Source organism: Chinchilla lanigera, unplaced genomic scaffold, assembly GCF_000276665.1.
Source record: "Chinchilla lanigera isolate Chin_1 unplaced genomic scaffold, ChiLan1.0 scaffold00093, whole genome shotgun sequence".
NCBI classification, from domain to species: domain Eukaryota; kingdom Metazoa; phylum Chordata; class Mammalia; order Rodentia; family Chinchillidae; genus Chinchilla; species Chinchilla lanigera.
The window spans coordinates 1,847,050-1,869,656 of NW_004955494.1; the positions used below are offsets into that span (position 1 = coordinate 1,847,050).

At 40.7% G+C, this 22,607-nt stretch overlaps 2 protein-coding genes, 1 long non-coding RNA gene and 1 pseudogene across 3 annotated transcripts in view; 3 read left to right on the forward strand and 1 right to left on the reverse strand.

Moving 5' to 3' along the window:
• LOC102015324 overlaps nt 1-18,395 on the forward strand; it is a 38,987-nt gene extending 20,592 nt beyond the window's left edge. Inside the window, exons 2-3 of the long non-coding RNA XR_264104.2 lie at nt 16,529-16,755; nt 18,298-18,395. This is a non-coding gene — a long non-coding RNA (uncharacterized LOC102015324). The remainder of the gene's footprint in view (nt 1-16,528; nt 16,756-18,297) is intronic.
• Wee2 (WEE1 homolog 2 (S. pombe)) overlaps nt 1-22,335 on the reverse strand; it is a 32,476-nt gene extending 10,141 nt beyond the window's left edge. The window contains exons 1-6 of the mRNA XM_013505022.1: nt 22,103-22,335; nt 19,904-20,625; nt 14,607-14,803; nt 12,099-12,147; nt 9,256-9,428; nt 3,661-3,782 (exon numbers count right to left, since the gene is read on the reverse strand). Of these exons, the coding sequence (XP_013360476.1) occupies nt 3,661-3,782; nt 9,256-9,428; nt 12,099-12,147; nt 14,607-14,803; nt 19,904-20,353 (991 nt within the window). The 5' untranslated portion in view covers nt 20,354-20,625; nt 22,103-22,335. The remainder of the gene's footprint in view (nt 1-3,660; nt 3,783-9,255; nt 9,429-12,098; nt 12,148-14,606; nt 14,804-19,903; nt 20,626-22,102) is intronic.
• Nucleotides 4,260-4,646, forward strand: LOC102014372 (annotated as a pseudogene).
• Kiaa1147 (KIAA1147 ortholog) overlaps nt 21,744-22,607 on the forward strand; it is a 53,127-nt gene continuing 52,263 nt past the window's right edge. Inside the window, exon 1 of the mRNA XM_013504920.1 lies at nt 21,744-21,762. Coding sequence (XP_013360374.1) covers nt 21,744-21,762 — 19 coding nt within the window. The remainder of the gene's footprint in view (nt 21,763-22,607) is intronic.

A 22,607-nucleotide genomic window follows, 5' to 3' on the forward strand; every position in this document is an offset into this window, starting at 1 on the left:
AGAGCCTAACATACCAAAACAGAGCAAATGAAACCAGCCAGGGCTACATAGTGAGTTCAAGGTCAGCCTAGACTTACCTAGCCTGTAATGCTTAGCTCTATATATACTTGAATCTCACTCTATGTATACTTGAGATTCTATTCAAAAAAGCAAATTATTTCCAACAATAACATAAAAAAGAGATTGAGAATTCAACAGGAAAAAAAAAGAATTTAATAGAAATATTTGGTTTACAAATTTGTATTTTTGCAATCTTCATTTTATGTTACTATCTATAGCAAGCATATTTTTCTGCAGTACAGTTGTGCCTTGTTTGATGGAAAAATACAACCAATATTTATGGTGTTCCACAGAGAACACTGGCTTGGATGGCACATTATTCAAACAAGTGGGAGAAACATTATTCTAGAACACCAAACTTTGGGACATTTCACTGATATATGCTGCAAGAAAATACTGCCTTTAAAGAGAGATTAATAGTCTAATCCTGAATCAGTCAGAATCCTGGGGTTTGTAGAAATCAGTTTACTACTGGAGACCTGTTAGATTTCTGAGGATGTCCTAGAAGTGACTTACAGAGGAGCTTGGCAAGGGTAGGGAGAAGGAGGGAACACTTAATTGGTTTAGGGCTCAGGAGCAGATAGTAAGGGAAATTAGATAACTAGTATCTTCTAAATTAGCCATCTAATATATGTCATCTATAATTTAGCTAATATTAGTCATCTATAGTATCATATAAATTAGTCATCTAATTTATAATCTAAGTTATCTAGATCATCCAACCTAAATTAAAACTACAAGTGTACATGTTCCGGCCTAACTGCTATGATACGCTGGGGGAAAGAATAGGCAACAGGGAAGTAGAACATGAGAAAGAAGTAGGAAGGAAGGCAGAGGGTGTAGGGAAGAAGAGAGCAGAAAGAATGAACAATGGAAAAGCACAAAGGATGTGGATTATATTTTTGCAAAATCAAAGTTACACTTCAATTGGCAAGTCCTCAATGAAGTTAGCGGGCTACCATGATGAAGAAATAATTCCCTAGAATCATCCACATCCAATTTGAAATCCACTGCTGGGCTTTCCAGGCCCTCTCTACTCTCCCCATCTACTACCTTGATCAGATTCCTGACTACAGGGTCTCTCCAGTCATGTGAAATTCCTGCTCTCTGGGAGAGCAGAGGCACCCCCAGTGCCACGCCATTTGATGGTATCCTGTTCCATTTCCTGATACTCCCTCTAAATTTCCTATACTCTAGTAAGCCTTATGCAACTTCTCATTCAAGTTACAGCAGCTTTATGAAAGCTACTTAGTAGCAATAGAGCTACTTCATAGCAACTCTTGTTGAGTTTTTACTGTATATCGGGTATTGGCACTGTGATAGCATTTGGCATATATTGTTGCTAATTCTCAACTACTCCCTTAGGTAAGTGTTATCCTCCTGATATTAAGTGACATCCCAGCAGTTATACAGCTAGTGAGTAGCAGATTTGGACTTTGAACCCAGATCTTCCTGACTTTAAGATCCTTGCCTCTTCCAGCTCCTCTTCATCTTCATCTTCTCTGACAGCTTAGTTATCCATAGTTGAATCAGCTAGCTTTGCTCCCATTCCCTCACGTAATCAGCTTAACAGAGTACCCGGAGCAAAGCTCCTTGAACATAAGGACTTTATCTCATCCTAGAGTATTTCCCTACCTAGAGCTTCATACAGTGTTGAGCCTATAGAAGGTGCTCAGATGCTGATATAAATTATAACATGATTTTTAATAGGAACAATCTTGGGCTTTTTGAAAATTCTGAAATCTTTTTTTTTTTTTTTTTGTACCAGGAATCAAACTCAGGACCTTGTACTTGCCAGGCAGGCACTATGCTACTGAGCTATGTCCCCAGCCCCAGAAAATTCTGAAACCTTTATATTATCCCCAAACCCAGTTGAAAATAAGTTTTGCTTTATTAATTTTTATTTGATATTATCTTTGTTAATAGAGAAATGTCATGAACTAAAATCAATCTTTCTTGTAGAAAGAAGAAAAATAAAAAGAATAGGGAATACAGGTTTCACTAAGAAGACATTAAAAAAAGAGGGCATTAGGTTGGGAAGATGATTCTCAGTCTCTCAGTCATGAGCATAAGGAAAAGATTCATTCTTTCCCCAGATAGGCTATTAGAAAAGGAAGTTTGGTTTGAATTTGTAAGCAGAAAAAGCCTTACAAATATCACAGGTAAGAATGCGAGGAAATCTTATCTACAAGGAAATGAGAAATGCCAAGTCATTATTTTGCAGAATGTGTGCACCATTTTGCTTTAAAAACTTACCTACTTGTTCACTTCTTATATAATGGTGAAGCTGTATCACTCAAAAGCCAGCCTGGACATATGTACTTGGGGCCATCTGGTGCTTACTAAAATTGCTAAAAGGTAGACTATACTGTTAAATCAACCCAGAGTGAGTGTGGTTTTCAATTTTTTTCTTTTTTTTTTTTTTTTTGGCTTTTTGGCTTTTTGAAACAGGGTCTCACTATGCAGTTCAGGCTGGACTTGAGCTCACTTTGTACCGTAGGTTGGTCTCGAACTTGCAAAGATCCTCCTGGTCAGCCTCCAAAGTGCTGGGATTACAGGCGTGCACCACCACACATGGCATTTTTTTGGTACCAGGAATCGAACTCAGGACCTTGCATTTGCCAGGCAGGTGCTTGTGCCACTGAGCTATATACCTGGCCTGTGGTTTTCAAATATTACTGTGGCCAAAATGTAGATTGCTAGTCCTTAAAGTAAGGTCAAGCGTTTGTTCAATTTGTAGTCTATTTTCCCACTGAACATTTTGATGAAAAAAATCTCTCCAAGGCTAACAACACATAAGTGCTGTCACTGCAGCCTCTTAATCCCAGATTGGAATTATGTTAAACCAAAATACTACTGTGGTCTAAGTAGCCCTCTGAAATGTCACAGCAGTTACTATGCGGTCCTAAGGGGCATAGGAGAAAACACCTGAAGTCACTAAGTTCTGTCCCTGCACCTCACCTCGTGCCTTTACCTGGGGTCGAGCACCAAAGCTTGAAGGTAAGATGCAGGAAGAACGACGAGCAACCCCCAACTGAGGAGTCCACTTGACTATTACCCAAAAGGTGTCTCTGTATCTGAAACCCCAGCTCTTCCCAAAATGATATCACTTATATTTTTCAGAATACCTAGCAAATGGTAAAACGAATATTTACCATTTAAAGTATTAGGGTAGCCAGGCAGGGTGGTGCATGCCTATAATCCCAGCACTCGGAAGGCTGAGGCAGGAGAATCATTGCGAGTTCAAGGCCAGCCTGGGCTACAAAATGAGCACAAGGCCAGCCTAAACTGCATAGTGAAACCCTGTTTCAGAAAGAGATAGATAGGTAATTAGGGTGAAAGCTCCCTGGTTAAGCATTATGTGCAAAGAGAATGGTAACTTCTATGTATGAGCTATGTACCAGCTTTGAAAGAAATGCGTGTGCTCCTAGCAATTCCTTTCCAACTCAACTATTTTCTCACACTCTGTGTTTCCAAGCAAGACTATGGTACAGACACTTTGGCCATAACATAACTGTGCTCAGCATAAACTATGAGGAGGCAAAGTTTATTTCTGAAGATTTGCAGAGTAATCTCCCTCTGTACAGTCCACATACTCACCATTGCAGTACTCATTCTGAATGATCACATAGTCATTTTCTGCCCAGGAGGAATAGTAGCGTACCACATGGGGGTGATGCCCAAGCACTGCATGAGCATAAACTTCACGTAAATGCAAATTTCTAAGAGACAGAAAAACAATGAAAAAAATTAAGATAGTATACATTTAAAAGTTCTTTAAAGATAAGTGGCATTAACAACGGCAGAACAAAACCCGAGAGTGGTGGTGCACACCTCTAATCCCAGCACCAAGAGGCTGAGGCATGAGGATTGCCATGATTTCAAGGCAAGCCAGGGCTACATAATAAGTTGAAGGCCAGCCTGACCTCCATAGCGAGAACTTGTCTCAAAAAATAAAATAAAATAAGATAAAATAAAATAAAGAGTGGCAGAACATTTATTGGTTGCTTATTACATGCTTACTACTTTGTAAGGTGTGATAAAAACTACAATGATTGTTTAAATTTTTTAAGTGTACTACAATAAAAGACATTGCCTAGAGAGCAGGACGCCTGGCTTCTGAATTGAATTAAGCCTTCCTTGTGGTAATGAGGAAAGCGCAGTGACCACCCGGCACAGAAGCTGCAGCAGGTTTAAACATGGGTGATATTAAGAAAGGCAAGATTTTTGCACAGAAGTGTGCCCAGCGCCACACTGTTAAGAAGGGAGGCAAGCGTAAGACCGGGCCAAAGCTCCATGGTCTCTGGGCGGAAGACAGGTCAGCCTGCTGGATTCTCTTACGCGGATACCAGTAAAAACAAAGGTATCACCTGGGGAGAGGATACAGGAGTATTTGGAGTATTTGATGGAGTATTTGATGGAGTATTTGGAGAATCCCAAGAAGTACAGCCCTGGAACAAAAATGATCTTCGCTGGCATCAAGAAGAAGGGAGAGAGGGCAGACTTAATTGCTTACCTCAAAAAGGCTACTAATGAGTAATAGTCCCTGCCTTATTTATTACAGAACAGAAATGTCTCATGTACCATAATTGAATAGATCTCATACACCACAATTGAGATCATGAGTGGCCTGATAGAATATTTTTGCTGGACAGTCCTGATTTAAGTAAAATTGGCATGTAGTTAAATGGATATCTTTTTTTCTCCAAGTTTTGATAGTAATTTCAGTTCAGTAAATACTATCATTGTTTTCCCTTTCTAAGTATATGGTTGGACTTGATTAGTAATGTTCGACTTTTCACAAAGACTGAGAATGTCATCTCAAAACTTACTGAAGGTTGGTTTTATATTTAGATTTATGTAATTGGTTCTATGAATATGCTCAAATATGGAGAAATCCCTCATTGTCTCAAAACCAAGCAAGACTCCCCTGTTTGTGCTTATGAGCCTGTTAAAGGGAGTGGTTGAAGACAAGAAAGCAACGTCTATATTTTTGGTCTTGACTATGCCAATTTAATTAGAATTCCCTGTATCTAAAAAAGTTCTGCCTTTTACTTACAGAAAGGCATTTTAGTGTGGTGTATGTATAATACCAAATAAAGAATATTTAATTAGAATTTAATTTAATTAGAATTTAATTAGAATTTCCTGTATCTAAAAAAAGTTCTCCCTTTTACTTATGGAAAGGCATGTTAGTGTGGTGTATGTATAATACCAAATATAGAATATTTAACATTTCTCACATTTTAGAGTTGATCTGTAAGTTCAGATCCTTTTTAAAGTTAGCATGATATAATAGCAAGTTAGATTTTACTTTGGAATTCTTTAGGTCAGACTGAGTTATTATTCAGGATAATATTTAAACAGCTGTTTAAAAACACAAGACTGAAACTACTGTTGTATGTGTGATTGGTAGTGGTGCTTCCTGTCAGCTCATTAGAAGGATTAAAGTGGGGAAGGTACAAGATGAGCACAAATTTGTATGTGCCCATGATACTTAATTAAAAGTAAATCAGAATGAAAAAAAAGACATTGACATTAATCCCCTCATAATACTCCCGCCAAATATGTTCATTTTGAACACATTTATTCCATCATGCTTGACACTTTCTGAAGCAGCTCTGGAGACCTAGAATAGCAGAAAAAATCCTATGTAACAAAAACAAAGGAGGTTTTGTGATCCCAGACTTCAAGTCACAGTACAAAACTATAGTAATAATTTTTAAAAAACCATCACCATATTGCAAGAACAACTCCATATTGCAAGATGCAACTCCAAGCACGTTCAGCTGCCTGATCTTAGATGATGGGACTAAAAACTTACGCAAGAGGAAAGACAGCCTCTGACAAATGGTGTGGGAAAACTGGCTATCCACATGGAGGAGACTGAATCTAGACTCACATCTCTCAGCATATACTAAACTAAGGTCAGGGGCTGGGGATTTAGCTCAGCGGCAAAAGCGCTTGCCTGGCATGCGCAAGGTCGTGAGTTCGGTTCCCGGTACCAGAGAAAAACGAAAAAAAAAAAAAAATAAATAAACTAAGGTCAAAATAGATTAAAGATCTATACGTAAAACAGGAGCATTAGTCTACTAGAAGATAAAATGGGTGATCTTGATGACATAGGTGATGGTGAGGACTTTCTGAGCGGAACCCCAACTGCACAGGAAATGGGACCAAGAACCAAGTGGGATTATAACAAGTTGAAAAGCTTCTGCACAGCAAAGGAAACAGTGAGGAGACAAGCTATGGAATGGAAAAAATTTTGCCAGCTATTCCTCGGACAGAGGACTAATACCTAGAATATATAAAGAACTTAAAGAACTTAGACCCATCCATAATAAAGGACTCAATCAAAAAAAGGGCAACTGAAATAAATAGATACTGCTCAGAAGAAATATAAATGGCCAAGAAAGACATGAGAAAACATTCAACATCTTTGCCCACCAGAAGAATGTGAGTGAAAACAACACTGAGGCTCCATCTTACTCCAGAAAGAATGACTATCTTCAAGAAATGAAATAAATGCTGGCGAGGCTGTAAGGAAAAAGGAACCCTTCTATATTGTTGTTGGGAATGTAAACTAGTACTACCATTTCGGAAGTCAGTATGGAAGTGCCTCCAAAAGCTAAAACTAGAACTTCCATTCAACCCACGTATTCCCATCCTAGGTATCCTCCCCAGAGTTAGAGACATATTACAGTGATATGTGTATACCCATGTTTATAGCAGCACAATCTACAATAGCTAAATATTGGAAATAGCCTTTATATCCATAAGTAGATGAAGAAAATGTGGTGTTTATATACAATGGAGTACTACTGTGTCTTAAAGAAGGATAAACTTGAGGCATTTGTAGCAAAGTGGATGCACCTTGAGACAATAGTATTGGATGAATTGGATCAGACACACAAGCTTGGGTAATACGTGGTTTATATGAAAATCTCAAAACATAAATAAGGAGAAAAATAATAGCTGGCTAATGGGGTAGTGGGAAATAGGGAGATGGCTCTTTTGCAGATGGGAGGGGGGGCCTAGAGATGGAGGGAGGGGAAGGGAGGGGAAGGAGATGAAAAAGAATTGTAGGGCCAGGGATACAGCTCTGTGGCACAGTGCCTGCCTAGTAAGCACAAGGTCCTGAACGCTATTCCCAGTACCAAAAAAAAAAAAGTGTTGTGTGGGTATACCAGCTCCCCACAAGGAATATGATGGTTGTGTACTGCAGACATGAGTAATAAAAAATAAAAACTGAAGGAAAAAAAAGGCAAGAACAGTGGGATAATTGTGTTTGAAACGGGGGACTATTTTGAAGACAATAACTACGTGCCTTTTACTGCGATAAATCTGCAATTTAAACGTTCACCATGTTTATCACACCTCGTATCATGTTTAACATTTATATCTGGTTGGTAAGATACAACAGATAGGATGGAATCTCTAGAAAGTAAATGAAAAACATACATACATACATACATACATAAATAAATAAATAAATTTAAAGAATGGGAAAATAAAAGACAAGTACATGACCGGCCCAAAGCCAAACTAGCAGTGGTAGACCAAAGAGCAGCTGCATTCCAGAGTCCTGTTGTCTTTTACTGAGCATAGCATGTGGTTTTTTTTTTTAAGTCTTCATTAACAGAGCCTCATGTTTCATGTCACTGTATTACAACATAAAAGCCTTAATGGGTTTAGTAAGAAGGCCACCACAGCGCTGGATTGTGGCTACTGTAAGGAGCCTCTGTCTCCTCTAGGAAGGCCAATCATTAGCATCAGTGTTAAACTCAGCCAGTATCATAGAGTCACAGGCACAGCCTTGAGGAAGGATATTCGTTATACAATAGGAAAGCCTAACACAAGCAAAACACAGTGCTCAGTTTCAGTATAAAGAGGAAGAGTTCTAAAGCCTGTCATTTTGGATCCAACACGGTATTACATCCACAGACTTGGTAAAACCTGAAAATTTGTTTTCCTTGAGATCAAGGAAGAATTTTGGAACCATTACTTCTGGGAATTCTGGGAATAAAAGGTAAACTTTTGTTAATAGTTTTCTTTGCCTATAGTTGCTGACATGACTGCTGAACTCATTACTAATACGAAGTATTAGAAGCCAGTAAATTAACAATAACTTCCCACCTGGCAATAATTGCTGATGAACTTGTTACAGGCAGCTGAGTTAGAGAAAAATACTATAGGCAGTCAGATGGGGCCAGGCCTTTGAAGAGCCAACATGAAAGACAAGATAAGATACCTGTGGGCCAGACCTCAAGACAAAAGGACTGAACAAATGCACCCACATACCTCCCTAGGTGCGAACATCAGGGATTGATTTTCTAAATAGGTAGCAGCCACCTTCAAAAAGCCAGAAAGAGTCACTAGCTCACCCCCCTACAGTAAAATCCCCTGTTCGGTATTCATACCAGCTTGCTACATGACTCTCTTCCCCATTTGATCCCTGTTTACTCAATTTTACCTAAACAATTATACTTGTAATCTTATTGTTTAACCATAGTTTTGTCCCACCTCATGCCAACCTTGTAATTTCCCATTTCCCCCGCCATCTTGGACCCACCTCGCCTCGTGATTTTGTTCTATAAAAGTCCCTAGAAAAGACAGAGTCTTGGGCAACCCACTCGGGGTCCCCTTCTGTCCCTGTCTCGGACAGAAGCTTTCTTTCCCTCAATAAATATATTCTGCTCTTAGGCTCCATTGTTCCTAAAATTCATTCTTCGATTTTAGAGAACACGAACTCTGAACTCGTCCCAGATATCGTTCAGGTTGGGAGTTTTTATTTTCCTGTATCAAACTGAACAGATACCAGATCATCATTCCATAAATCTTTCCATTAAAAAAGAGACCAAAGCTTTGTGCAGTGGCAGTATCGTAGCCAATGAGGTTTAGCCAAGGCGCGATTATTGCTAATTGAAAAAGAGACCAGTAGTAGAAAGCAAAAGCTAAGAGATCCACAAAAAAATACAACAGGATCTGTAATTATCATAGTCTACTTTTGGAAACAACATCGCTGCTCTGAAAACTCAAAAAGGTCATGAATGAGAAATGACAGACAATAGGGGGATGACTTAAAAAACAACAAAAAAGCAGCAAATGAGTGGTATCAGTGCTGTTGAACTATTTTGACATGAAACAGCTCTCTGAATCCAAGTCATACTGGCCGTACACGTCAAAGGTACTCACTCGTTTGATAATGCCGCCAGAGGTTTTGTAGAGCGCTTTATTGCATAAACACATCCATCCAGCCTCTTAATACACTTGTAGACAACACCAAATTCCCCAACTCCAATTCTTTCTAGCTCCAAGAATTCCTTTTCATAGCGGTAAGCCATGTTAGTTTCTCGTATAACACTTTTCTAAAATATTTTAATAAAAAAGAGAATAATTATTCCTCACCTTGTAAGCAATAAAATGGAACCGTATTACATTTCTAAATTGCTTTATGTTTTCCAGAAAAAAACCTTCTGAGCCAAATTAATAGGTTCTATTTATGTCAGTATTTACAGTAGTAAGAACCACCCCACACCAATTTCTATCTTTTCTGTCTTCTCTATGTTCTTTTTAACCTTCCACACAATTCTTTACTTACCTTCTTCACTTTTTAAAAAATATTATCTCCTCCATCAGGTCATTCTATTCTATTCTACTGTATTACTCCTATTCTATTCTATTCTATTCTGTTCTAATGTGTTCCTTCAGGGAAGGTATCTTCTCACACCCAGAACTACTGTCCTGGACTGAAGGAATAGCAAGAATTCTGGGAAATATTTGAAACAAAATAAAACAAGTCCTTCCATTTGACTCTCTTCTCTACCTTTCTCAAGTTCTGGATGCTGACACTTACATTTCAAGTTGAATAACTATCTTGTTCCAATTTGTTTTCAAAAAAAACCTTGGTCTAGAGAACAAAATTGTCAGATTAATTCAGAAGACGGTGTATGCTCAGGTAGAGCAAATGCTCCCCCTACTGGAAAACTAGCAACATCACTTTTTCCCAGGTAGTTAAACCCAGGCAAATCATTGCACACCTTAATCAATTTTTCTGTCTAGGGCTGGGGCTATGGTTCAGTGGCATAGTGCCTGCCTGGCAAGCACAAGGTCCTAAGTTTGATTCCTGGTACCACTAAAAAACAAATCACCTAATTTTTCTGTCTAAAGTGAAGATTATAGTGATTATTCCAGAAGGTACTTTTCAATATTATATGAGGATATACAATATTTGGCCGGGCGTGGTGATACACGCCTGTAACCCCAGCACTCAGGAGGCTGAGGCAGGAGGATCGTTGTGAGTTTGAGGCCAGCCTGGGCTACAAAGAGAGCTCAAGGCCAGACTGAACTGCACAGCAAGACCATGTCTCAAAAAGAAAAAAAAGAGATATATATATATGTGTGTGTATATATATATATAAAATATTCTGTTATACATATGATATGCAATATATACCTTAGTATAAATTCCAAGACCATAGAAAATGTTTAATAAAATTATTATGATAAAAAATCTCCATAAGGCTGGGCATAGTGCTGCATGCTTATAATCCCAGCACTCAGGAGGCTGAGGCAGGAGTATCACTGTGAGTTTGAGGCCACGCTGGGCTAAAGTAAGTTCAAGGCCAGCCTGAACTGCATGGTGAAACTTTGTCTTAAAAAGACAAAAAAAAAAAAACCAACCTCCATAAATCACTGTAAATCTAAAATTCAATTTGTCTCCCAAGTAATCTTTTCTCAGTGTCCAAATTACCAATAATTTTTCCCTAACTTTAGCAGTTTAAAAAATCTTGACTCTTATTAGCTCATTTTTAGCATCCAGTTGTAGTCATTTTTATCAGCAAGATCTATAATTCCCAGTGTCCTTAGCCAATCTCAAGCTGGGCTCTTCTGTCTAGACTTGCTGTGCTGTTAACCCTCTTTCCAACTCCTTCTAGTCAAGAATTGTTTCTGCAAAATGGTTTTCCATGATAAGTTCAAACTTTTAACAATTAGAAGAAAAGGTAAACATTGTTTCCATCGTCAAAAGACATCTAAACACTAGCAGTTATAACACCATCTAACTTTCTTTGATTAACTGGCAATACATAGTTGTGATCATTCAGCATATAACATTTTGAGTCTTTTATATACTGGACATTAAACAAGGGCATATTTTCCTATATTACAAACATCTTAATGGAAATTTAATTTTCTACTGATATAAAACTAATTAACCCACCGGGCATGGTGGTGCACGCCTGTAATCCCAGCACTCAGAGGCTGAGGCAGGAGGGTTGTTGTGAGTTCGAGACCTGCCTGGGCAACAGAGTGAGCTCAAGGCCACTCATAGCAAGACCGTGTCTCAGAAAGACAAAACAAAACAAAACAAAATCCCAAAACTAATTAACCATTCTATTATTGGATATTTAGTGCCCCTATTGTTTTGCTATTACAATTAAGATATACCAGATATTTCTAGGAATAATATTTACAGTACAGTTTTCTTAGATTACCAGATGAAGGATGCTCTATCAAAGTTTGCAGACATCATAAAAAATGAATACATTTAAGAGTTAAAATTTTACATCTACAGCTCTGAATCTATGCCATTTTTCTCCATTCTATTTTTCCATTTGGGAACCAAAAATCTTCATTTTCCAATCACTTCTCTGTCCCATAAGAGTAAAAATTTTCCCTGGATCAAAAAATGAAAGCAAAAAACCTTTAATTAAAAATACTCTAGGTAATAGTTTAGCCATATACACATCACACATCACCCGGTTAAGAATATAAACCCTGAGCTAGAGCCCAGACAAATTCAGTTGCGATGCATATTGGTGAAGCTGTAAAGTGTGTGGGGGTAGACAAGAAAGAGAACACCCTGAGAAAGGAGGAAGATGAGGAGCAAAGAAGGGAGAAAGCATTAGGAGAGGAAAGACAGAAGGCGGAGCGTGAGGATACAGGAGGAGAGATGGAGGTGGGAATAAGGAGATGCAGGAGAGAGAATAAGATAAAACGCCTATGTTGTCACAGTTGTACCAAAGAACCATGCTTACCTTGGCAGGAAACCCTCGTAATTCGCCTTGCTCTGCACCAGCTTCCTCACTAAGAAAAAAAAAAGTATCTATGCATGATTATGATTAACAGACTTGTTAAGCCTCGTACTATGCTAAGTTCTGGGACTGTCACAGCAAGTAAGAAAATTCCTTCCCCTCTTTGCTTTCAACGTGGGGGCAGAGATAACCAGGGAACGTCAATGGAAGGATGTAAGACAGGAAAAGAACAAGACATCAAAGGATACCATGGACAGTGCCCAGCAATGTAATTATTCCAAGAGAGAACCGCTTTCCCAGCGGAGAAGATATGGAAGTTAAGATTCCAAGGATGAGTGAGACCTCGGTAAGGAAAAGGCATGGGAGTCTTAGGCAAGTAGAACACCGTGTTCTCAGAACTGGAAGTAACTAGGGGCACAGAGGACCCATTAACATGTAAGTGGTTATTATTATCCCCCACTGAGCTAACCAAGGCAGAGAGAGGTCGGATGACTCTAGGTTATACCCTATGTGACAGCACTGGGATTTGAAACCAAGTCTGACCCCAAAGCCACCTGCTCTTCACTGCCACAGCATTCTTTCCAACACTCACCTCTCCCAGAACCTGGCTTCTCGGGTTGGTTCACAGGTAGACTTACGTACTGTACAAATTAAGTACAGACATGGCTAAGAGGTCTTCAATTGCTTTCCAATAAACAGAAGTCACCAACAAACATGCTCTTGTATGAGTGGCTGTGTTCTGTTTGTTTGTTTTGATTTTTTTCCAGTACCTGGAATTGAACTCATGACCTCGCACTTGCCAGGTAGGCACTGTGCCGCTGAGCTAAATCCCCAGCCCTGTGGCTGTGTTCTGGATCTTTAGGCAAGGTTTCAATTTATAGGTCAGCCAACTAGATTTCTCTTTTAAAGTACAAGGTAGAAACTGGGGGACACTACATTCATAGAAATGAACTGATGAAAATTTGTGCCCTAAATTTATTTATTTATTTCTTTATTTATTGGTATGAGAATTGAACTCAGGACCTGATGCTTGTCAGGTAGGTGCTGTGCCACCGAGCTACATCCCTGGCCCTCTGCCCTACATGTAACACCAGCTTCTGATACTTTATAAAATGACAATACCACAATAAATAAGGGAGAGAAATACTGTCTCCAAAGCTGTGAGTGGTTACTACAATAACACCACTTTTGTTTCCAGGAATCAAATCTTTACCTGCTCGCTTCAGAGGGAGCCACTGATTCTAATGATTTTTAAAGATTCAAGAATTAACTAGGCATGGTGGCGCACACCTATAATTCCAGCACTTGGAGGCTGAGGCAGGAGGATCACTGTGAGTTTGAGGCCAGCCTCAGCTACAAAGTGAGTTCAAGGCCAGCCTGAAATGCATAGTGAGACCCTGTCTAAGTAAGACCAAAAAATAAGAATTAAATCCAGTAGAATTCTTGGTATCCAAAGTATACTGGGTATACTTGTGCTGAACTCCTGTTTACTTAAGATTCAAGAGACAGTGTTAAGAAAAAAACCAAAAAAAAAAAAAAAAAAAAAACAAAACCTACTTTTGTCTCAAGGCTCAATAATAGTTATTGATTCCAAAGGAAAAATTCAACATGAGAGGTTAAATTCTCTGGAGAGTTGTGATTGCTGCTGTGCATTTGCTGAGCATATGTGAACACAAATGATTGCCCCATTTTAGAGGTGCTTCCATCCTGTAAAAAGGAAACATCAGGAACAAATACCCCTGAGCAACCTGTGCAGTCCTTATTCAGATGGTTTCTACAATTTTTTTTTTTTTTTTTTTTTTTTTTTGGTACTAGGAATCAAACTCAGGACCTTGCTCTTGCCAGGCAGGCACTTATGCCACTGAGCTATATCCCCAGCCCTTGGTTTCTCCATTCTGTGGCCTTTGTGAAGAGGGCAGTTTGGCTTTCCATTTTTTAGCACCTTTGAAAATGCAACTCTTGGAGCTGGGGATTTAGCTCAGCGGCACAGCGCCTGCCTGGCAAGCACAAGGTCTTGAGTTCTATTCCTGGCACTGGGAAAAACAAAAAACAAAAAAAAAGAAAGAAAATGCAGCTGTCTTTTTCTCTGCAGCCTTTCACCACCTGCAGAGAAGTTCAAATGCTTTGTCTATAGCTCCCGTCAGCGGCTGCTCAAGCTAGACTCAGAGCAGCCACATACTATTGGAAATGGGAACTACACCTTCCCCAAGTGCTGGCCTCCTGTTAACCAGAGGAGACTCCTGGAATGCAGGCCTGAACCCACCCAACTTTCTAATGGAAGTCAGAGAGCTGATGCTCACTCCACCCTGCTGCCTTATCAAGAAGCCAGCTGCAGTGCACATGAGGGTGGAACCATGCCAGAATCTCTGGACCACATTAGCCCAGGGAGGGGGGAATATATAAACATATTTCAGTTTTACTTAGACAGTTATTGTTTCTAATCTTTAATGCCCTCTTCCTACTCCTTGACCATAGGAGTTCTCAAAAGTTAGAGACAAACTGCGCACTTACGTATCTCCTGGGGTTTTCCTCTTGCCCATTGATTGAAGGAATAATTTCTTATAGGACTCAGGGGTGAAAGGATTAACCTTGACGAGAGACAGTGAGGTGGCCTCATCCATGAAGGGAGGAGGTGTGAGCCACAAGGGCTTAGCACTTCGGGGAAGGACCTTCCCTGTTGAAGAAATCACCAGCTGGCTCAGCAGACTCTAAGCATGACAAAGGCAAGTTAGAATAGAGTTAGCAAGAAAAAACGTTCCGTATCAGCAAGTTAATATTTGAGCCAAAGAACATTACTGCTAAAGGGGGCATTAAACATGATCTGATTCTGTGGAAACTAGTTGAGTTGTAACTGGTGCTCTTATGGAACCCAGCCTCTAAATACAGTATTGTCTTGTTTGCTAGAGACGGGGTCTCACTGTAGCCCAGCTAGGCTCAAACTAATGGTGAACCTCCTGCCTCAGCCTCCCAAGTGCTGGGATTGTAGGCATGCACCACTACATCTGGCTACGGTCTCTAAATATTCCGATGCATGAAGTCAGCACAGGAATCTGTACTTCTGTTAATCTCTATCCCTTTGCCTGGGCAACTGTGCTGGCTAGCTATGAAATTCACCAATTCTCATCCTACTTCCAAGTTTTAAAAAATGAGGACATTTAAACAAAATCCTTTGTTTAAACAGAAAACACTGTATATAAAAAAAAAACACCTTGTCTTTATGTTCCCATAGTTAATACTTTAACTTCCCTTCAGTTATTCATCCAAATATCTATTTGGTGCCTACTAAGTAGCAGTTACTGTGACAGATATTGAGGGGTACAAATGAATTGTAGCTCTTAAGGAAAACAGTCCATTAACCAGCAGTTTAGTCTCTGAAATAAGCATTTTTATAAAGGAAAGATTTCATGGTCTATCTAAACGTGAAAAGAGAGGCTCCCAATTTCACTTCAAATATAGCACTTAAAATATTTCACTTAAAATATAGCATAGATCTCCATGAAGTAGAGTAAAGAGATTGAAAAATAGTACTCAAAAGCAATGTCTTAAGATTTGAGGATTCTGAGCCGGGTGTGGTGGTGCACAGGAAGCTGAGGCAGGAGGATCATTGTGAGTTTGAGACCAGCCTGGGCTACAAAGTGAGGTCAAGGCCAGCCTGAACTGCATAGCAAGATGCAAGACCCTATCTCAAAAAGACAAAAAAAAAAAAAAAATTGATGGCTCTGCAGTCATTGCAACCAGCTAAATGTGTGTACGTGGTACCGGAAGAGGGCATAAGCCTAACCCTAACTAAACCTAACCCATAGTGCAACGCGAAAGGTCAGTGAGAAAGAATTCTAAGGCAGCACTGAGTGTCAGGGGCCAGAGGAATAGCCTTGCTGTAGGTCTGACAAGTACACAGTAGCATACTGGTGCTGTTTTGGAACTTCAAGGTGCAAGCATTGTACCGTGAGGCTCTTTATAAAAGAATTCTGACAATCTCTGCCCTGACCCTTCAATATAAAAGCAGAAGCCAGACTACAATATGACTCATTAAGAATATGAGTCTACAAATAGTGGACTCATAAATCTTCAATAAATGATTGATGTAAACAGAAACATAAGAAGTCACCAAGTGCACACAGTAATATGCCTTTTTTTTTAAGTGAAGAAAAATATGTTAGGCTGGGGATGTAGCTCAGGGATAGAGTGCTTGCCTAACGTGTGCGAGAGTTCTGCACACATCTTACAGTTTGTAGAGTGAATAATCTTGAGGGATTTGGTCAAAGCCCTCACTGACAAACTCAGGAGTTTTCAGTAAGCTTATCGGAGGACGGCTTGTTGGTTCAGAATGACACTATACGATGTTTTCTGTTATCAATGTGACTTGGAAAGTGAACTTCGAATGATAGCAGATTGTTCCCTGAGAAATGACTTTTTGTGATGCTCTCATGTAGGGAGTAAAACACATCTGTGACATGAAGTGATGAGCACCCACACCTGGAAGGCTGCACAGAGCCAGGGAAGACAACATCAGAATTTCTCGTCTGGAAATACGAAACCAGTAGAATCTGGGAGCTCCTCCTGCGATTTGGGGAAGGCTGGAAGCCCATGAAAAGGAGGTCTGCATGGAGAAGGCAGCTTGGATTCTGAAGATGACAGAGGTTGAGAAAAGAAACGTGCTGTAAGGCGTATCATAAATCCCCCAGTCACCACTCTGTACAGATGACTGAAAGGGACCAGCGAGTGTGGGGGTAGCTCCTTGACGGCTGAAAATGATAAAGCAGCAGTCACACAAAACATGTTATAGGCACACGCCTGTAATCCCAGCACTTGGGAGGCTGAGGCCGGAGGATCGTTGCAAGTTCGAGACCAGCCTGGGCTACAAACTGAGCTCAAGGCCAGCCTGAACTGCACAGTGAGACCTTATGTCAAAAAGATTAAAAAAAAAAAAAAAATTAGAGTATGGAGCTGGGAACAACTTTAAGGTCCAGCTGGTACCATAAGTGCCCCGGAGCTTCATTCTCTTTACAATGTTCCAGTCACTGGTGGTCAGCTAGCGTTCAGTGCATTTAGCCACATGTACCTTGCCCTCTCTGTAGAATGCCATCTATCTGTAAGTAACTCTGCGAGGGGTCCCTTATGGAGAACTGAAGTTGATTCCACGTGATCTCCGGTTCTGCCTCTTGGGCAAGGCTGAACCAAAACACCCCTTCTTTTCCTGTGCATCCTTGTCCTCAGCATAACACCGATTAGCAGCACTCTCCCTTCTCTCCTCTTCCCCTCCTCAAAACTCTATTTTCATAAAATATGAACTTTCTCACTTGCATTTCCAGCTTCTTTTGCTAGCTCTAATCTCTGCCTATGTTTTGAATTTTGGCATTAGCCAAGATTTCTAACTTGCACATTTCTTTTCTTACTCAGCACATAATTATGTGACCTTGTCCCCAAACATGGCTTACGCAGTTTACTCAATGCCATAGCTATTCAAATATGGATCTCTGACTTCAGTTCATTTCCTATACCCCGGACTCTTTTTTTTTTTTTTTCTTGAGACTGGGTCTTACTGTGTAGTTCAGGCTGGCCTTGAACTGACCATGTAGTCTAGGTTGGCCTCAAACTTACAATGATCCTCCTGCCTCAGCCTCCCAAGTGTTAGGATTACATGTGTGCCACAACACCCAGTGACCCTGAACTCATTTACCCAACTGTTTACACCCCATGCTTTTCTCCAAACCTACACATCCTCTTGTGTTTCTTAGCTTGATTCAAAGTAACCTCTAGCTCTTCAGCCAATCAAGAACCTCCTCAGTTATCCCTCCCGGTCCCTCACGCTCTCCATCAAGTCAGTTATAATTCTTGAGCCTCTCTCACCTCCACTCTCCACTCCTGCCCTAGTTCAGACCCTTGTCTGTTTCAACAGAGCTATTGTAAACACTGCTTAGCCTCCGAACTCTATTCCGGCCCAGTCCATCTCAAACATGAAGACCATGATTTTTCTCAAAGCTCAATGGCTCTTTCAGTTCTCTCAGGAAAAAATCCTTTCAGGAAATCTCTTGGCCTAGCTCTTGCCTGCCTGCTCTGGCCTCACTTTCTACCTCTCATACACAGACCCGTTGCACCAAATGAGATGCATTTTTCCAAGTACAGCATGCTCTTTACTCTCCATAACTGGGAAAATACTTTTCCCTTTGCCTTCAGTTCTCATTCTCATTTGTTCATTTAGGAGCAGTTTCTAACGGCAGTACAGAAGCTGGGCGTGGTGGTGCTGCCTGTCATCTCAGCACTCAGGAGGCTGAGGCAAGAGGATCACTGCGAGTTCAAGGCCAGCCTGAACTACATAGTGGGATGCTGTCTCGAAGGAAGGAAGGAAGGAAGGAAAGAAGGAAGGAAGGAAGGTCCCCAAATTACAAACAAGTTCCACTCTGGGAGACAGTTCATAAGTCAGATAAGTCAGATTCATTCATAATCCAACAAAGTAAGTCTTTACAGTACACCTGTGAAAATTTGCAACTTGCATATTCATAAGCTGGGGACTTCCTATAAATGGGTTTGCCGGGGTCTGCTAACACACCAAGGCATTTATTTAAACTGTGAATAACTAAATGAAATACGCATACCATGCCACATTGTCTTGCTTACGTAATCTCTTTTTTGTTTGTTTGTTTTTTGGTTTTTTTTTCTCCGGTACCGGGAACCAAACTTACGACCTTGCGCTTGCCAGGCAGGCGCTTTTGCCGCTGAGCTAAATCCCCAGCCCCTTGCTTACGTAATCTCATTAGAACCACATTCTCAACCCATTCTCCACCACATATTAAAACTCTACCAATTGACATTGCTCTTCCTTTCCTTTATTATCCCACTGAAAATAAATCTGCTCAGAGAACTCTGACCATTCTTGAAGGGCTTATCACAGTGTGTTGGGTCAACCCCCACCCAAGTTGTAAACTCTTTCAGGGACAGAGATATTATACTCCTTACCCATAGTGGAGTCTCAAAAAAAAAAAAAAAATTGGTGATAGATTGGTTGGTATTGGGACCTTTGAGAAATCCACTGCTGGCCACCTGAGCATATTAATTTGTTAACAGTTCAGACAAGAAGCTTAGTATTTCCTGCTAACTATTAACAACCACTGTGTATTTTCCATGTTCAATTTTTAAAGAAATATCAACAAGTTACTTCTTTGTGCACATTTACTCAAAGAGTCTGTTCTCCACTAGCAAAGTGGGGAGGGAAGAGTTCCAGCTGGAGAGAACAGCGGTGAAGGTGAGCATTCTTGTATTGGGAAACATTAGTGACTACCCTAAAATACAGTCTACTGGCATAACGAAAAGAATAGATTAAACTCAGAATATCAGGTGTCTAGTCCTGTCTCTGCCACTGGCAGAGCAATGAGCCAGCTTATTGCCTGACTTTCTCATATAGAAAGAGCACAGGTAGGCTGGACATCTTAGTATTTTTTCCCGTCCCAGTGTTCTTTCTTTCTTTCCTTCTTTATTTTTTGTGGCACTGGGAATTGAACTCAGGACCTTGTGCTTGCCGGGCAGGCACTTGTGCCACTGAGCTATATCCCTAGTCCTCTAATATTCTTGAACTAGAAACTTTAACCTACCCAAACATTTATCTGTGACAACACTAAATAGTTACTAGCACCAGTGGTTTCCAGAAATTATTTTCTGATAACTTTAAACTTTCCTTCATGTCTATCAATAAACATGTAACTGAGGGTACACATGCAATACACATGCAAACGACTGAGTATTCTTCTTCAGCTGAGCTAAAGCAAAACAGAAGTGGGTGACCTGGGGACCCCATCCCGTGGCCTGCTTACTTTGGGAGTGGAAGGGATGCCATCCTGCTGCAGGCTGCTCTTATGGGCAGTGTGTGCTGCTGTCTCAGGACACTTGAGAGGGTCTGACCGTGGAGTCTGTGGAACTGGAACTGGACATCCCTTGTCTTCCTCCTGAGATGTGCTGAGTTCAGGTGTGCTCTTCAAGGGAGTCCTGGGAACCTCTGCATCTCTAGTCTCACCCCTCTCGGGACTTTGTGGAGTCTTCACATAGTGAGCCTTGCCCTTCTTGCAGCTTTGATGTGGGGTCTCCGTATCTTGAGCCTCCTCCTTCTTGGGGCGTGGGCTTGAGGTATTCACACGCTGAACCTCAGTTGTGGGGCTTTGGCGCGGGACCTCCTTGTTCTCTTGTGTTGTCACCTGCTCTTCATTCTCAGACTCTTCTTCACAAAAGGAAAAGTTTAATTTCTGCTTTGGCTCTACGTCACCCATCTCAGGGAAGGTGACGTAATGTAGGCAAGGAGAGCTCTCAGAAGGAAGCGATGAATGCACAGACAAGAGAAGAACTGAAAGCAAGAGTCCCACAACTTCACCTTGCCTTTCTCTCTGCCAGCTGACAGCTGCATGGCAGGCTGTTAATTTCTCCCTTAAATACCACAAATCAGTAAGCTCTCAGCTTATCCTTATTTCCATTCTGATTAAAGAAAGCGCCAGCAACTTGCAGAGCAAAATCCATTCACGCAGGGTCTCCCTGCACCCACGTGCTGCAAAAACGCCAGTGAGGAGATTGAATTCCTTTAAGTTAGTTTGGATTTTAAAATACCCATTGGCCACTATGGGAACAAACTCATTGAAAAGAAGTTACCTGTACTGTGCTCCACCCACCATGTATAAATACCACCCTCCCCCTCCCTCCCATTCTCTACCCACCCAATGGCAATGGCAGGTCATGTGAATTGAGCACCACCTGGCTACCGTAATGATCCTTAAACAACCCTAACATCCTGGCTGGAATTCATATCCCTGATGAGGACACGCCCTTAGGCCTTTGCTGTATACATCTGCCTTACTTCAGGAATCCTCACTCCCTATTTGCAGTTAAGGCTTTTGGAGAATTGAACCAAAAATGTTTTTGCGTGTGTTTTGTTTTGTTTAGTTTTGTTTTGAAACAGGGTCTCGCTCTGTGGTTTAAGCTGTCCCAGAACTCACAGCAATCCTCCTTCCTCAGCCTCCCAAGTACTGAGATTACAGGTATGCGCCACCATGCCCAGCAAAACTTGAACAAAATTTTAAACTGACAAAAGAAAGGATAAAAAAATCAGCAAGGCACAGAGTTAGATGTTAGCACTCTAAAATGGTAATTGCTTTTGCCCAAAAATGCCTGATTTAAAATTCTTTTCCTCCCAGGCTTCGTGGCGTATGCCGTTAATCCCAGCACTTGGGAGCCTGAGGCAGGCGGATCATTGCGGATTCAAGACCAGCCTGGGCTACAAAGTGAGCTCAAGGCCAGCCTGAACTGCGTAGCAAGACCCTGTCTCCAAAAGACAAAAAAAAAATTCCTGTAATTTTAAGTAGCTTTAATATACATTACTTAGTTTCTTTCTCAGAGGGCCCTATGGGAAAAGGTAAAAGAAAATTCTGAAATAAAAAACTAAAGTACAAATGATTCAACAATGTTTTTCGTTATTCTCCCAAAGGAAATGAAACCGGTATCTCAGAGAGACGTGTGTACCCATATTCACCACACATCTATTTACCATGGCTAGGATAGGGAACAACTCAGTGTTCACCAATGGATGAATAGATTTCTTTAAATGTGATGCACAGGTGTAAAGAAATATTATTCAGCCACAAACAGGAGGCCATCCCGCCTTTTTACAACATGGATGAAGTGGAGGGCAGTATGCTAAGGGAAACAAGTCAGACACAGAAAGACCAATATTGCCTGATCTCACCAGTGATGTCAAACCTAAGTCAAACTCATAGAAACAGAGAATATTCGAGACCAGCCTGGGCTACAAAGTGAGCTCAAGGCCAACCTGAACTGCATAGCGAGACCCTGTCTCAAAAAAACAAAACAAAAAAAAGAATAGAATGGTGGATGCCAGGGGCTATTGGTCAAAGGATACAAACTTTCCATTGTAAGATAAATATAATTTTATAGGAGAAAGCCATGTAAAGCCATGTAAAAGGCAGTCTGTGAAAAAGGATCTAGAAGGACTGGCAGGAGAAATTATTTACCTGTCAATCAGAGAGACCGAGGAACCAAGGCAGCTTGCGGAGCTTGAAACAAATATTTTTTCTTTTTCTCGGAAGTCTCTGGTGTCCCCAAGCTTGTCACCATTTTCTGTCTCTTCATGGCCCCTGTACCACTTTCTCCTCGCCTGTTCCTTTCCAATCAGAGCTCTGAAAGGGGCAGCCCAAATGAGACTGACTGGGAAGAGACCGCTTTCTTGTGTTTTTTTGTTTGTTTGTTTTTGTTTCTTCAGCTAAAATTCTTTTCACGCTCCACCTTTGTAAGTGGACACACCTTATGAGCCCTCCTTGACCTTTCTTTCCCCTTCCCACCCATACAAACTGTCCCAGATAATTTTTTTTATTAGCACGCGTTTGCAGTGCATGCAGTTTACCATCATCTTGGCCAGTGGTTACAGGTACGTAACACAGTTTGATTCTCTTTTTTTTTTTTTTTTTTGGTTTTTCTCCGGTACCGGGAACCGAACTCACGACCTTGCGCATGCCAGGC